This window comes from Pelodiscus sinensis, chromosome 1, assembly GCF_052426305.1.
Source record: "Pelodiscus sinensis isolate ZL-2025 chromosome 1, ASM5242630v1, whole genome shotgun sequence".
Classification (NCBI taxonomy): domain Eukaryota; kingdom Metazoa; phylum Chordata; order Testudines; family Trionychidae; genus Pelodiscus; species Pelodiscus sinensis.
Genome location: NC_143052.1, coordinates 102,143,267 through 102,160,136, shown reverse-complemented (window position 1 = coordinate 102,160,136; position 16,870 = coordinate 102,143,267). Strand labels below are relative to the sequence as shown.

General features: G+C 45.9%; 1 protein-coding gene across 6 annotated transcripts in view; it reads left to right on the top strand.

Moving 5' to 3' along the window:
• Window positions 1-16,870, top strand: part of TBXAS1 (thromboxane A synthase 1) — a 345,665-nt gene that overhangs the window by 245,351 nt on the left and 83,444 nt on the right. For 5 of the 6 annotated variants that reach the window (XM_075939367.2, XM_075939378.2, XM_089781883.1 and 2 more), the window contains one exon: window positions 4,140-4,454. The exons of the other annotated variant lie outside the window; for it this stretch is intronic. In XM_075939367.2, coding sequence (XP_075795482.2) covers window positions 4,140-4,454 — 315 coding nt within the window. The remainder of the gene's footprint in view (window positions 1-4,139; window positions 4,455-16,870) is intronic. 6 annotated transcript variants of the gene reach the window in all.

Below are 16,870 nucleotides of genomic sequence, written 5' to 3'. Positions count from 1 at the left end.
TGTCAAACGGAAAAATGTGTGTTTTCTTCCCTGTGATTGTACCGGAGAGACTCCTTTTTCCCCATCTCCAGCAACTGACAACTAATCCAGTTTTTTTTTTGTTTCAATGCCACTGTTTTCCCAGTCACCATGCTGTGCTTTTTGAGGAAGGTGGATTTGACTACCTTTGTGATCCCAGAAAAAATAGCCTGTCTCACTGTGATAGGTAATAACCAGCCTGCCAAATGGAAATCTCCTTTCTCTTGCTAGGCTGATGATTTTTAATGCTGCATTCTGTACTGATGTGTAAAGTAGAGCTGGAGGGACTGTTTAGTGTGGAGTATAGGTGCTGGAACTGTTTTACGGTGAGGATGCTGAGCTGCGCCCCACCCCCACCTCAGTTCGCCTCACCAGCCCAGCCTGGGGTAACACATAGGTGTGTGGTCTGGGAGAGTTGACAGCCTTAGCCACAGCTAGAGGCAGCTGTGGAGCCAGCAGTAGGGATGTCAATGTGTAGATGACTACACAATGGACTGATAGGCTTATCCGTTAATCTTGTTGACCTCATGTGCTCCCCCACCCTGCTGCCTCTCTATCAGAGGCAGCAAGGGTTGGGGGGAGAGTGGGAACTGGTGCTCATGAGGAGCTGGCTTAAAAGCTGGTTCCCCAAAAGCACCGGATCTGATAGAAAAGCAGCAGTGCAGAGGATGAGGGGGGAGCAGGCGGGAGCTGATACATGTGGGGAGCTGGTTCTGAGGACCACCTGCCCCTCTTTGCTGCAGCCGATATTCATGGTGGTTCTGAGCTCCCTGTGGACAGGGGTTGCTGCTGCAGAGCAGCTTCTGTCCATGGGGAGCTCAGAGTCCCCCCCCCCCCCATAGGGGCTGCTGCCACCCTGGGCAGCTGCCTCTGTATCAGGGAGCAGGTTTTTAAGCTCTGATAGAGAGGGAGCTCTGTGGGGGTGGCAGGGTGTTCTCCTAGAGTGGGGCCAGGAGTGCACTGGCTGCCAGCCTCTCCTCGGGGACTATCGATAAAATTTCACGTGGTTACACAACTATTCATTTACTAATATCCGTAGCCTGCAGAGAGAAGGGCACCATTTCAGGAGGGACGGCAGCCACGTGTACTGGGTTACCATGTGCTGCTTTTCCCATTCTCCTCATAATCAGGGAGCAAAGAGAAAGTACACAGCTGGTGTCACTTACTACCTGCTCCCTTCACCAGGCAGGAGTGAGAGGAATGCATGTAGAGTAGACTGTCTACTTTCCCCTTCAATCCCTGATTGTAAGGGGAATGCTAAGAAGACCAAGCAGTGTCCTGGTATGCTCGGATTTACCCTCTCCTCCCACCCTCCTGAAATGGCACCTTTCTGAGGTATGGCAGGTGGCTGGAACCCAGGGAACCTCTGGGCAGGGGGAAGCTGGGTGCCAAACCTGGGGGTGCTGTAGCGCCCCCTGCACTTCTACTTCCCATGCCTAGGATGTGGAGGATTTGTTAATATGTATCACTCTGGTCTCTTTGTGAATTATCAATGAACAAGATGCAGGGTGGATTTATTTAAATCAAGGCAATTTAAATCACTGATTTAAATCGCCAAAAATCATTGATTTAAATTAAATTACCAAAAAGCTAAGACTGACTGTTTGGAGTGCACTTAATTTTCGAGTAAGCCTCAGTGAACTCACTGGCACTTCTGGGTTTTTTTTTAGAAAAACAAGTACAGGCAGTCCCCGAGTTACGTGGATCCGACTTATGTCGGATCCGCACTTACGAACGGGGCTTTCTTGTCCCGGAGCTCGCAGGCAGCATGACCGCCCAGAGCGCAGCGGTCCCGCCACCTCAACCTCCGGGGCGAGAAAAGCTGCTCCAGGTGCCCCTGGTGTGCTGGGGACCGTCTCCAGCAGACCAGGGACACCTGGAGCAAAGCCAGGGAGGTGGAGGGGTGCCGCGCCTCTGAGGCTTTGCTGTGGCAAAGCCGGGGAGGCGCGGGACTCCGCCGCCGCTGCGGCTTTGCTCCCGGTGTCCCTGGTCTGCTGGAGACGGTCCCCAGCAGACCAGAGGCACCGGGAGCAAAGTGGCAGCGGCGGCGGAGTCCCGCGCCTCTGAGGCTTTGCCAGAACAAAGCCTCAGAGGAGCGGCACCCCGCCGCCACTGTGGCTTTGCTCCCCGTGTCCCTGGTCTGCTGGGGGGAGAGGGGCGCAGCTAGTGCCCCCCCCCCAGCAGACCAGGGAGCTGTGGAGCAAAGCCCCGGGCCTGTGGTAGAGCAGGTGGGCGCTGCCGGTTGGTCCCGCAGCACCGCTCCTTGGCGCTACTGGACCAACCCAGCAGCACCCCAGCTGCTCTGCCCTAGGAGTCCTGATTCAGCTGCTGCTGATCAGTTTCAGCAGCGGCTGAATCAGGACACCTGGGGCAGAGCAGCAGGGGTGCTGCTGGGTTGGTCCAGTAGCGCCTAGGAGCAGCGGCGCTACTGGAGCAACCCAGCAGCACCCCAGCTGCTCTGCCCCAGGCGTCCCCAAGTCAGCCGCTGCTGAAACTGACCAGTGGCTGACTACAGGAAGCCCCTGACCCGGGCTTCCTGGAATCAGCCGCTGATCAGTTTCAGCAGCAGCTGACTTGGGGATGCCTGGGGTTCTTAAGTTGAATCTGTATGTAAGTCGGAACTGGTGTCCAGATTCAGCCGCTGTTGAAACTGATCAGTTTCAGCAGCGGCTGAATCTGGACGCCAGTTCCGACTTACATACAGATTCAACTTAAGAACAAACCTACAGTCCCTATCTTGTACGTAACCCAGGGACTGCCTGTACTATAACTGGCACTGGCCACTACAATCAGCCTCTTGCTTCCAGGCGCACCCGATTCATATGTGTATTTACAAGCTTTCATTTGGTAGGCTGAGATTCACAAGAGAGATTCCATGCTACCCCCTGGCTTTACCCAAACACTGAATTTTAGTTTCTCTCTGCAGTTTGCCAGCAGCAGAACTAGAGCACAGGACATAAAATATTTCTCCTCTTTCTCTCGCTGCTCCTAGTTCCCATGTCATGGAAAAAATATTATCTGATTAAGTCCTTTAATTAATTGTGTCTTCCGTTCCCTTTTCTTGTGTGCCTGTCCATTCTCTGGTTTCTTCTTTATCTGTGTCATCTGATGCAAGAACATTCAAAATATTTTTGTTCATTCTTTAATTAATAAATAAATGCCAGTTTAATTCTTTTGAAGAAATACTTGATCTGTGCTTTTCCTTTTAAGTCTGTAACATGTCAGATCTTGGCATTGCAGTCACTCCTGGGTCCCTTCTATGCTCTGATATATTATGTTGGCATTTGTGGAACTGAAAATGAATCTCATGGCCTCAGGGCTTAGGTTCAGCACAACAATTTTATATATTGCTCTCAAAAGTCAATCCAAACCTTTTGAGCTACATTTAAAATCCCCACCAAATTTGCTGTCCAAGCTGAATTGGAGTCAACTCACTCTTGTGCAGAGTTCTGTTCTTGTGACATATTTTCTGGCACAAACTGACACAAAAAGGCAGCTTTAATAAAAGATTCAACAAGCATTTTGCATGAACGAGACGCATAAACAGGTTTTGTACTTATATGAAGGTGCCTAGAGTGATGTAGCTTATTACCAAAGTTCGTTATATTACTTTTATGCCATTAAAACTGAGTCCACCCTTAAGGGTTGCACAACCCATGTAGTTAAATTGATGCAACAATTGTAAGGTCGATCTGCCCCGAAAACTAAATGGTGGCTTACTATGCTCTTGAGTGGCTACATAGGCTGACTCTTCTATACAAACTTAGTTGGGCTATCTGGACTTTAGGTGTAGGCATATGTGGATAAGTGGAGCAACATGCCTGCTTACTGTGTTCTCAAAGCAGGTAGGTTGGGAATGAGCAGATTTTATGCCTCCATCCCATCCCTGTCCTCTCACTACCACATACATGCATACTCACTGGCTAATCCAGATGTACAGGTGCAGGTCAGATAAGACATGCCATTATAACTGCTATCAGAAAACGATAAATATCCACCCTCTGGAAGCAAGATCCCTTTAATGTGTCTGAAGTTGGGCACCCACGGTCATTTTTTAACACCTCTGGATAGTTAGTACTTTGGCTCATTCTTAGTGTATGTTTTCATCTTGCAATTCACAGAGACGCAGAGACTTTCTCCAGTTGATGCTCGATGCTCGCAGTTCTACTAGCTACGTCGGGGTGGAACACTTTGACATAGTCAACCAAGCTGATGTTTCCATTCAGGACCAGAAGCCTCCTGCTGACAAGGCCCTGCCTAAAAAGGTTCACACGACATTGTCTGAAGATGAGATAGTAGGCCAAGCCTTCATCTTCCTGATTGCTGGCTATGAGACCACCACCAATGCCCTGTCCTTCGCCACCTACTTGCTAGCCACCAACCCAGAGTGCCAAGAGAGATTGCTGCAGGAGATAGATGAGTTCTCTGAAAAACATGTGAGTAGATTCATTGGCTTCATAACAATTCCTTGCTCTTTGCATAATGTAAGTAGTGTGAGCAAAGTGCCCTCCTTGAAATATGGACCCCTGGACCTGTGAGGTAGATATTAAAAATGTAAATTACACACACAAAGGCACATTAATGCAACATGAATCTTGTAACATTAAAATAAAAAAGTCCGAGAGTGCAAAAATTAAGATTCCAAGGGTAACATTTAAATGAACCATATTCTTTTCATTAATCTGCTATGAATGTATACTCCCCCTGTAGCATCTAGCATTGGCAGTAGTCTTCTTGATTCACATTTCTTGGACTTTAGGTATATTCACTTAAACTATGCCTATACTACATGCTTATTTTGAAATAACTCGCGTTATTTCGAAATAACAGAGTACGAACCTACACAGCAAGCCCATTATTCCGAAATAATTTCGAGCTAACGGGCTTCTTACTCTGACTTCTGTAACCCTTATTTCATGAGGAGTAGGGGAAGTCGAAGGAAGAGTGTTCTTCCTTCGACTTCCTGCTGTGTAGACAGCGTCTAAAGCAGGGCTACTCAACTTTGGAAGCCCCGGGGGCCACAATGATACACTCATAATACATGTTGAGGGCCGCAACTTAAGTATGGTTGCATATATATGCAAATATATGCAAATAGCTTTCACACTGACAGGCTTCAGTACAAAGATTAAGGCAAGACTACACAACACACAGTCAAGACCACACAACACACAAGTCAGTTCTGCTGATATTAATAAAATGCAATATTTACCCGATTTCCACCTATGTGATATCACTTTTAATAAGCAATGGCAGTCCAAGAATTTAACTACTAAAATGCATATCAATAGAAGACCATTATATTGACTGCTTTTGTTTTGGTTCCCATCCGCGGGCCAGGTGTTGAGCCCCACATAAATCCAAACTGCACCACGGGCTGCAAACAAACAGGCCGCAGGCTGTATGCGGCCCATGGGCCACATGTTGAGTAGCCCTGGTCTAAAGTCAAGTTAAGCTATTTCGACTTCAGATACGCAATTAATGTAGCTGAAGTTGCATATCTTAACTCAACTTTGTCCAGCAGCGTAGATGTACCCGTACTTATTTAACAAGAAAAAGAAAAATATAAAATACTAAATGGCACCATCTGGCCTAGAAACACATGATACGGGTGTCAAATTGTTGTGAATGAACCTAACTGCTGGGTCCAATATACTTCTAAGCCCACTGGGACTAGGTAGTGTCTACTTACTGTTTCTAGCTCTGAATCTCTATGGTATACTACCAGATGAGACCTCAGGTAAGCAAGGAGCACAGGCTTAAAGTGCTGCATAGTCCTATCTTTTGTTTCAGGTAGACCAGACTAACACGGCTACATCTCTATGGGTATGTCTACATTCCACGAGGAGTAACGGTAGTTCGAACTAGGAAGCCTAGTTCGAACTACCTAGTTCGTGCCGCGTGTAGCCGCGCGGCACGGGGTTCGAACGAGCGGGGATTTAAAAATGGCGGCGCCCCGCTTATGCAAATGAAGCCCGGGAAATTCAAATCCCGGGCTTGATTTGCAATTGCGGTATGCCTACATTACCCTGCTAGTTCGAACTAGTGGGGTAGTGTAGACATACCCTATTAGACTTAAAGAGGAATTTCTTAACTACAGTCTTTTAACACTAGAAAGCATTAGAAAATTACAGATCTTGGAAAACAAAAAACAGGATTGAGATGCACTCACCTTCCAGTTTCATGTTTTTTTGTTTAATCAAAGTTTGTCAGCATTCATGCTGGGCATATTCTCTCCTGTTTTCTCACTCTCCTGCATGTCTGACTTACATGTAGCAGTAGTGTGCCCTCTTACTTCAAACAGCAGCTATTTGTAAACACAGTTGTCTTCCTGTTGCCATGTGCCCAGCCTGAGAAATTGCAGATCTACTGGCTGTGCTGGTGCCTCTATGTAGAAAATCCATTGTTCCATGAGTTTGGACTAGTAGCTGAGAGCCAGTCAGAATGGATGGCTCCCGATTGCTCTACTTAGTGATGATATGTCAGCAGTGTCAAGTACCTTTCCTAGACAGGGCAGCCTATCTGGAATTCAGTTCAATAACCTTGCCTTGGGTGATATTTTAAGTGTGATATCTTAATATAAGTGTTTGCATGCTGTTACCTTGGTTTTCTTTCTTTTATTTTTTAAGAAGATGCAATAGAAGCTGCCTGTATGCTTAATCATTTGAGCAGTAATATGGGTCCAGTGAGATTTTGTAGGAAGTAATGGGCCAACTTTGCTGATTTTGTTGCCAGTCCAGAGACGGTTGTCTGCCAAATTAGTTTACAGGGCAGGAGCATCTGTTTACCACACACATTTTTGCAGCCAAAAAAAGAAAGAGGCAGATTCTTAGCTGATGTAAATTGGTATGGTTCCAACCAGCTGAGGATCTTAGCCAAAACTCTTTTGTTCTCATAATGAATACTTAACATTTGCAGAATATTTTACCATGTCTTCTAGCCCCCAAATGTGGCCAGACTCTAACATTATACAGTTCAAGTTTTCTTCCATCCTCACACCAAGATTTTTTTTTTTTCATTCTTATAGCCGATTTTTATTATTTCTATTTTCATAAGCAAAAATGTTGTGCTCAATAATCCACTTCAAAGCTTTTGTTTAAAAATATTAATAAGTGGAATTTACCCCAAATCAGTAAGAGACTCTATGTGTACCCGTAGAATACCAGTTTGATTTAAAACCATTTAAAATTGATACCTTCTTCACTTCCACTATCTGCAAAGCCAAATCCAAAGTCCACATTTCCTTGGTTACATTCAGTGTTGTGTGCACCTAAAACACAGTGTGCCAGACATTCTGATCTCTTCAATTCTCTGCACTAGTCGTTAATTATTAAGATAATGTGCAGCATCTAGTGTCTGTATTTGTCTTTGTTATTGCTTGTCATAGGCTTTTTAATGAGCACAGGGACTTTTGTGGAACAAAAATAACACTAGATACAGCCTTCTTCATTTCAGCTGATGAATTTGCATGCTCAAATTTTTGGTCATGAAAGTTTGGGTTGCCTACTTCTTATGCACCCCAGAACTCACCATAGCAGCTCATTTGCATGTAGGTCCAGGTTTTAAAATACAGGCAGTCCCCGACTTACGCGGATCCGACTTATGTCAGATCCGCACTTACAAACGGGGCTTTTCTCGCCCCGGAGCTCACGAGCGGCGGGTCGCCACCCGTGTCCTCCGGGGCGAGAAAAGCTTCTCCCGGTCTCCCTGGTCTGCTGGGGGGGTCCAGAAAAGCCGCTGGACCCCCCCCCCCGAAGACCAGGGACACCCAAGCAAAGCCGCCACCTGGGCGGCTTTGCTCGTTTGCCCGGGAGCTCCCCGTCTCCCCGGGCGCGCTTGGGCTGTCCCGCTGCGGGCGTGCTCCGCGGTTTTGCTCTCCGTCTACCTGGTCTGCAGGGAGACGGGGAGCAAAGCCTTGGGGCACGCCCGCAGCGGGACAGCCCAGGCGCGCTTGGGCTGTCCCGCTGCAGGCGTGCTCCGCGGCTTTGCTCCGCGTCTCCCAGGTCAGCAGACCAGGGAGACGGAGCAAAGCCATGGAGGACTTGGGCGGTCCTGCCACCCCCGTCTCCCTGGTCTGCTGGGGGGGAGGGAGGGTGCAGCTAGTGCCTCCCCCCCCAGCAGACCAGGCTTTTCTTGCCTACCCCTGGGGTAGAGCAGCTGGGCGCTGCCGGGTTGGTCCCGCAGCGCTGCTCCGGACCACCCCGGCAGCACCCCAGCTGCTCTGCCTCAGGCGTCCTGATTCAGCCGGTGCTGGTCAGTTTCAGCAGCGGCTGAATCAGGACGCCTGGGGCAGAGCAGCTAGGGTGCTGCTGGGTTGCTCCAGTAGCGCTGAGGAGCCGCGCTACTGGAGCAACCCAACAGCACCCCAGCTGCTCTGCCCCAGGCGTCCCCAAGTCAGCCGCTGCTGAAACTGACCAGCGGCTGACTACAGGAAGCCCGAGGCAGAGTTGCTCTGCCCCAGGCTTCCTGGAATCAGCTGCTGATCAGTTTCAGCAGCAGCTGACTTGCGGACGCCTGGGTTTCTTAAGTTGAATCTGTATGTAAGTCAGAACTGGCATCCAGATTCAGCCGCGGTTGAAACTGATCAGTTTCAGCAGCGGCTGACGCCAGTTCAGACTTACATACAGATTCAACTTAAGAACAAACCTACAGTCCCTATCTTGTACGTAACCCGGGGACTGCCTGTATGCAAAAATGTACATGATTAAAATTTCCCAATATTACCCAGTTTGGGTTGTGCAAAAATAAAGGCCATGCTCAGATGACTTTGAAAATTTGCCGCCATCTGTCCTGAATACAAAACATCCTTGGAGTGGCAATTCTGCCTTTGAGTGGTACATTCCCAACTCTTTGAAAGATTCCTTTTGCTTTAAGGCTTTCTATATAAGTGATAGTGAAATAGAGGCATTCATCAACCTGATCCATAGGCTTTCTCCTCAGCAAGATCATGTTTCATGCATATGTTTCATAATCAACTGAGAGGTCACTGATATCTTTTATTGTAATTATAAAACTTGATTTATAATTTTAGGTTATTGTTACTACTGTTGCACTCCAAGTAGAGCATCTTACTTGCTTCTCTCAGGTAAAGTAGGCACATTCTGCCCTCACAACCATTTAACTTCATTGATGACACTGGGGAGTTGCAAAGTTGTGACTAGGGGCACACTTTGGCCTACAGTGTACATGATGTATTGGTGTATGTTGCAGTTGCAGCCCATGAGGATTACAATCTATTGAGCTAGACATTATATTGACACATAGGAAAATACAGTCCATGCCCTCCCAGGGAGCTAACAATCTAAAAAAATAAGTAACATCCAAAAGGTGTAGGAAGCAGAATCCAATGAAATATATACAAGGTAGAATGTGTGTGTACATTCTCTCTCTCCTCACACATATATATATATAGACAAATACATTATATTTTTCCACATAATTGTAAGTAGATGTAGGCATTGTGGCACAAGGTGTGATCACTGCTATCTTTTTGTGTTCTCTGAGTGTCTGTTATTGTTAGAATCAAAGGCATTAATGCTTGACTTTTTTTCTTATTGCAAATTTATTTTCATTATAGCTCTATCTTTTGTGGTATTTAGGGAAAGCTTTGTTACTAGGGCTTTAATGGCAGAGTAGAATATAAAGAAGGAGGTTGGAACGGTGGGTGCACCGATTAACTGGGTGGTTTAACAGCTTAATAAATGGTTGGTTCAAGATGCAGTCATACGCATAATGGAATTGATGGCCTTATCTTTATTTCATAGTGGACATCAGTCTGGATACCAAGGCGCTACATGCACAGTTGTCAGTAGTCCCTTGCAGAGAATGTCCCCTGTTACTTCACTAATGTTCAATTTTAATTACAGGTGACATATAAGTGGGTGTATAACACTGGCGAAGAGGAACAAAACTGTGGTCTCTCAGCTATCCTCTTCAATAACAAGAAGTTCATGCTTCAAATCTGCATGGCCCCCAGTTATAAGGTTTTCTGTTACCAACAACATTGACCACAATTCATCTTTTTTATGTGTTAGAGGATCCCTGAGCCAGGGATTCACTTCAGGGTCAGGAAGAGGGTATAGCAGTCCAGTCCCATTAGCACTGTAATTAACTACATTTCTCATCACAAATGACTTGAAAAGTTATGGGGGGAAAAACTGGTTTGAACCAGGGATGTATTGATGCTCTGTTCGTGTATCATGTTGGCAGAAGGGAAAGGGGGGAATAGTATGTGACCCAAAGGCTTGCGGATGTCAGAGTCACTCAGGGCATGTCTACACTAGTAGGGAGGCTAATGTAGGCATTCAAAGTTACAAATCAAGCCTGGGATTTAAATATCCTGCGCTTGATTTGCATCTTCCTGGCCGGTCGCCATTTTTGAAATTTACAAGTCTGGACTAACTGCCCGCATCTACACGCGGCAGGGACCCGGTATTTCGAATTAAAGCCCCTAAATCGAACTACCTGTTAAACCTCCTTTCAGCCTCAAATGGCTTTAATTTGAAATACCGAGTCCCTGCCACGTGTAGACACGGGCAGTTAGTCCGGACTTGTAAATTTCAAAGAGTGGCGACCAGCCGGGAAGATGCAAATCATGCACGGGATATTTAAATCCCAGGCTTGATGTGCAACTTTGAATGCCAACATTAGCCTCCCTACTTCGAACTAGGGGGCTAGTGTAGACATACCCTAAGAAACCCAAATAGGCTATAACAGTTGAAAGATGCTCAGCATTTCAGATTAGTTCTTCCCTTTAATCGAGATGCTTTGCGATTTAAAGATCATAGTGGAAGAACATTAGTGGGACAGAACAGGCAAGATGGATGCAAGTGGCTAGGTTGCATTGGACGGTAGATAAATAGAAGACTTTAATTATTCATAGATCCCCACATTTAAATACTGTGTGTCCCGCACAGCCAGATTTATGCTCAGATAGTTGCAGTAGGCTTACTAAATCCCCCAGCAATTTCATTTGCATCATACTTTTTTTATTGTCCTAAACTGTGGTGTAGAGTTTCAGTCTGATCTTAAAACAGTGGTTGCCTTACTCCCCAGAAATGACTGCACTTCAGTGGAGAACAAAGTGATATATACATAGATAGGAAATGTTAATACATGAATTTACTAGTATTTATAGAGCACCATGAGATCCATCCACGTGAAAGGGCTATACATGACAGGCCCGATCCTGGGCCTTCTGGTATGGGAGTAAGAGGCACCTACACCCAAAGGCTTTAATGCCAGCCTGACCTAAACTAATGAGAATGAGGCGGGCACAGAGAGGAACAGAACACTTCCTTGGTGACTCCAGGATTCAGACTTGAAGATTCCCGTGAGTTCCTTTTCCCCTGTGCAGGCCCTGTGTCTATCTCCCTTGCACAACAAATGCAGAAGCTATGGCTCACCCGGGCTTCAGTTAGCCTTGTGGAGCCCCTTGCCAGGGATGACAGCCTTAACATGGGGCTGCTCCATCAGTTTCTTGCAGAAAACAGTGCATGCTGTGGGTGGGTTTGTAACTCCTCTTTCTCCTCCACACCTCTCTGCTGCATTCTCTGCTCTTTCTCTTTTGCTCCATTTGTGCTCCTCCTGGGTTTGTACATGTGCTCAGTTCCTCTCCTCCGTTCAGAATCCTTTGCCAGTTCCAACATGAGGGAAAGAGCTGAGGGAGAGGGATACCATTGCTGTTATCAGGGCCGTCCCAGGAGGGGTACAGGAGCCAGGGCAAATGAGCCCCCCCACTAGTCTCCTCGCTGTCTGTGTGGCCTAGCTGCCACTAGCTGCTGCTTGCCTCACCACCTCCCCGTCCTGCTCACTCATCTGCTGCTCTCCTTCTCGCTGTCTGATCGCCTGCCACTTACCTCCTCAGCCACCCACCCACGTCGTTCTCTTCCTTGCTACCCTCCCACCTGTATCCTCACCCTCTCCCAGCTTCTCACCTTGCTCGCTCACCCACCTCTTCACCTGAATACTGGGACACATGACGTCCCAATCATACATCGGTCAGGACCTGGGACAAAGGGCTAACTATTAGGACAGTCCCAATTTTATTAAAGTATGGTTCCCCCCAAAGCATGGAACTGAGGCAGTCATTCCAATTCAACCTATCCTAGGGATGGCTCTGGCAGTGATGCTACTGCCTTTCCTTTCTCATCATTTTTGGCCCTTTCCAGATAAACCCATCTGTACCCAAGACAGAAAGTCTTGTTTTCTTAAATAAGCAGTGTCAGTTCTCCCTTTGGTCTTTAAATCCCACCCAAATTAATCATTTAAATTGGGAGGTGGAGTAGGAGCTGGAATCTAGACAGTTCACCCTCAGAGGGTGAAGAAACTGATAAGAATTTATTCTTGTGCCTACCTTCATCTTAGAGTGAAAGTATAATCTAGTGGGTTGGGACTGGAATTGGGAGCAATGAACCTCCTGAGTTCTGATCCAGATTGGGGAAAAAATGACTCACTGTGTGGCCTCACCTTTCTGATTCTCGCCTTTCTGATTCTCATTTTAACATGTGAAATACAGACAAGGATTATGTACCTACCTACATCGCAGAGAAGTGGGATTCAATTGACTAATGTTGATACGCATTTCTGATGCTATAAAGCACTGTGTATGGCAAGTATAAGTCTGTACCTGATGCTGATCCTAGCACCATGCTGAAATAATTTGAAAAAAATCTAATACTGTACGAATGATTAAGTCCTCAGTAGGCTAGTGCTAGCTGTGAGGGCTACTGTGAAGCTCCACCTGAATAACACAGATCATTCATTCTTGCCACTGGTGCCCATGAACATTATTACGGCCAGACAAACATGAGAGACAACTTGTGGTTGGGAGTAATATGGAAGCAAATGCAAATGTATTTTTAAAACAAAGAGCAGATATTAATGGAAAATATTAAATATGGAAATTGAGCCCTGGGGGCATCTTCCATTCTATCTTTTAAATAACATCTATTACTGTTATTTATTATTTATACATATATTTATATACCGACAAACTCCAGCCAAGAGGAGGGCCCCGTTGCACTAAGAATGAATTTATAGATCAGAGACCATTCCTGGGATATAGTTTGAATGTAAGGGTTAATACAGAGACACGGAGGAGAAAAAGGAAATATGCCTATTCTAAAGATGAGAAATAGAGAGAGGGCGGGAATGTCTAAACTGCAATGAGACGCTTGTGGCTGGTCCATGCCAGCTGTCTAGGGTTGTAATGCTGCTTTATGGCTGTGAGGGAGTTTGGTTCAGGCCGCTGCACAAGCTCGGAGACCCTCCCACATTGCAGGCCCCTGAGCCCAAATGTCTATATTGCCATTAAAGAGACTCTTAGCCCATGCCCCTAAGCCTAAGTCAGCTGTCATGAGCCAGCCGCGGGTATTTCATTACAGTGTTGACATATCCTAAGTGACCAATGTTCCTGCTAATCTTTTCCATCCATGTGCAGAATAATTGTTTTATGTGCACTGAGGAGTGTATGAAAGTGCACCACCAGTCGAAACAAAAAACTAAGGTGTTGGCGCTCTGCAAATATGCTGGGTGTATAGCTTATAGAGAACACTGTAAGGGTGTGTCTAGACTACATGCCTCCGTCGATGGAGGCATGTAGATTAGACAGATAGGCAAAGGGAAATGAAGCCGCGATTTAAATAATCGCGGCTTCATTTAAATTTACATTGCTGCCGCGCTGAGCCGACAAACAGCTGATCAGCAATGCTGGATGCTCTGCGCCAACCTGAAAGCCTTTTATCGACATCCCCCTTATGCCTCGTAGGATGAGGTTTACAGGGGATGTCGATAAAAGGCTTTCATTTCGACGGGAGCGTCCAGACTAGCGCGCTGAGCCGACAAACAGCTGATCAGCTGTTTGTTGGCTCAGCGCTGCAGCCATGTAAATTTAAATGAAGCTGCGATTATTTAAATCGCAGCTTCATTTCCCTTTGCCAAATAAACAAATCTACATGGCTCCGTCGACGGAGCCATGTAGTTTAGACGTACCCTAAGTGATTTGCCCAAAGTCACACAAGAAGAGCCAGGAGCTGAAGCTACATATCCTGATTCACAGTCCAGTATGTTTACAAAACAGGCATTCTTTTCTGTTGTATCTCACAAATCCTAAAGAAACTCTAGGCCTTGGGATTTTAGCTTGCTGCTTAAAGGCAGTTTGGAAGAATTTCTTTAGAGGAATTAACTTTGTCCTATATAAATTTGCTTTTCTATTGCTCCAGCACAACAAACAAAGATCTTTTCTATGTTTAAATTGCACTTATTGCTTTTTGTTAGCACTGAATTGTGCCTGTCCAGAATTCTTCCACGTCATCATTTCATTTACAAAATGGTTCTGCTTACTTTTGTTATAAATCTGCTCTGCGTGGGGAGTTGTAAATTCGCTGTGAGCTGGACTGGGTTGATCCATAGCCACCACTTTGCAGGTTATGAACTTGCTGTAGTAATTCATGAAATAATTTGGACACAAGCGCGGTTTTCTCTTATTGCCTAACTTGCAGACTTTAGGACCAGATCCTTATCTTGTGTAAATCAGCAGGGCTCCATTGACTTAACTGGAGCGAAGCTGATAAGCACCAGCTGGTTGTGCTGTTTGCCTTGAACTCCCTTCCTGCTCTTGTAGCAATTTAACTAAATACTGCTTGATATTACATTTTTGTCTTGTTACAAAGAAGTCTTTACCAACTTAAAAATTCTTCTCTACCATAAAGCGCCCAGGGAGCAGTGAGAGGGAAACATATGTATTATAGTGTAATTTTGCCTAATTGAGTACTTTATATTTTAAGCTGTTTATGCAGTGAATCTGTTTAATAGCACAGGCTGCTTTCTCTGTATATTAGCAAAAATAAGAGGTGAAAGTAACAAAAATGATACTGTCAGGGAATTACCCACAACAATTTGCATGTATCTGGTGCCTTTCATGCAGTATCTCAAGGCACTTTACACTCAGAAGCTCGCAACTACAGAGACTACGCTTTTCTGAGCAAATATGCCGACGGTGAAGACTTGCATTTGTCAAGAGAGCCTGTATCATATGTAGGCTTTGGAAGAATTCCACAGATGGGGGATACTGCTTTACAGATAAACACATACAAACTAAGCATGGAACAAGTAAACAAGAAACCTATTTCTGCATTCCTGGTAAGGTTGCTGGACCTTTGAATTTAAATATTAATCTATGTCTCTAGATACTTTTATATTTGCTGCATGAAGATTGCCAGATCAAGAGAAGAAAAGATCTTTCCCTGATGGCAGTGTGACATGTCCAGAGTACAATCCAGGTTCCTGAGTAGCTGTGTCACTCCTGCCCTCTACACTTTGGGTGCTCTTTAGACTGCTTTACTGTGATAGCCTTCAGTTTGGACTGCTCACAGACAACCTCCAGGATGCAAGTCACTCCCACCTATGTCAGTGTGTATGCTTCAGCCAGCCAGTCATATCTTAGTTCTTATCAGCTTGGTTATATTGCAGGCTGACCTCGGCACACCCTCAATCCAAGATTTTACCCAAAAACGTATTTTCTGTACTGGCCAGTTCTCTCCTGGACAATGGAAGTATATATAAAGTTTGCATTTTATTAATAGAAATAATATGCACATATCTTGTTACCCCAAATGGGGTTTCCAAGACTCTTAATTTAAATACACTGGTTTAGATACAATAAGTTTATTAGATACAAGAGAGAGATTCTAAGTGTGTACAAGTAATGAGGTATAAAAGTCAGAAATGGTAATCTAGCTATATAGTTTAGAAATATGCATCTGTCTGTCCATCTGAGAATCCATTTGTTCAAGAACTTCTCCTAAAAGTTAAGAGCTAGGACCATCAAATTTGGTATGCAGCTTCCTCTTATCCTAACTTAAAGCAAGGTGAAAGTTTGATTGTGCTGGGAAAGTGGCAAGTTCCTGGAATAGGACTGTTTTCTGCTACATGGAAAGGCCAGAAATCGGCCAATGGGATTGTGCTGAGGGCAGGGGCAGCGCCTGAAGCCTTCCCCTCTCCTCTCAAGGCTCATAGTTTTTAAAAAGATACAGCCGCTTTTCTTAGTGGCCTGCAGAACAAGTAGGAGAGCCGGCCTGGGGGTCACCGCTGCATCCATGGGCCAAATCTGGTGGCTTGGCATGCTGGATGCAGCCCATGGGCCGTATTTTGGCCAGGCCTGGTGTAACTGCTAAAAAAACAAGGGTATGTCTACACTACCCTCCTAGTTCGAACTAGGGGGGTAATGTAGGCATACCGCACTTGCAAATGAAGCCCGGGATTTGAATTTCCCGGGCTTCATTTGCATAAGCGGGGAGCCGCCATTTTTAAAACCCCGCTGGTTCAAACCCCGTGCAGCGCGGCTACACGGGGCATGAACTAGGTAGTTCGAACTAGGCTTCCTAGTTCGAACTACCTAGTTCGTGACCCGTGTAGCCGCGCTGCACGGGGTTTGAACCAGCGGGGTTTTAAAAATGGCGGCTCCCCGCTTATGCAAATGAAGCCCGGGAAATTCAAATCCCGGGTTTCATTTGCAAGTGCGGGCCTACATTACCCCGCTAGTTCGAACTAGCGGGGTAGTGTAGACATACCCCAAGTGGTTACATGCACTGCGGGCTCTGCAGTATAACTTTTTAAAGTTCTACTGAAGAGCCCGTAGTGAAGCATCTCTGGGAATAGGGCCAGCAGCACTGCCATCCCCCATCCAGGGGAGCTGGATAATGCAGAGCTGCAGTGAAGCCTCTCCAGGAGCTGGCAAATAACTGTAACAGAAACCAATAAGCTGATGCTTATCAGTTAATCATTTGAAAAGCCCCACCCCTCTTCACTGCCTAACCCCAGCCCACACCTCCAGCCTATTGCCCTACCTCCC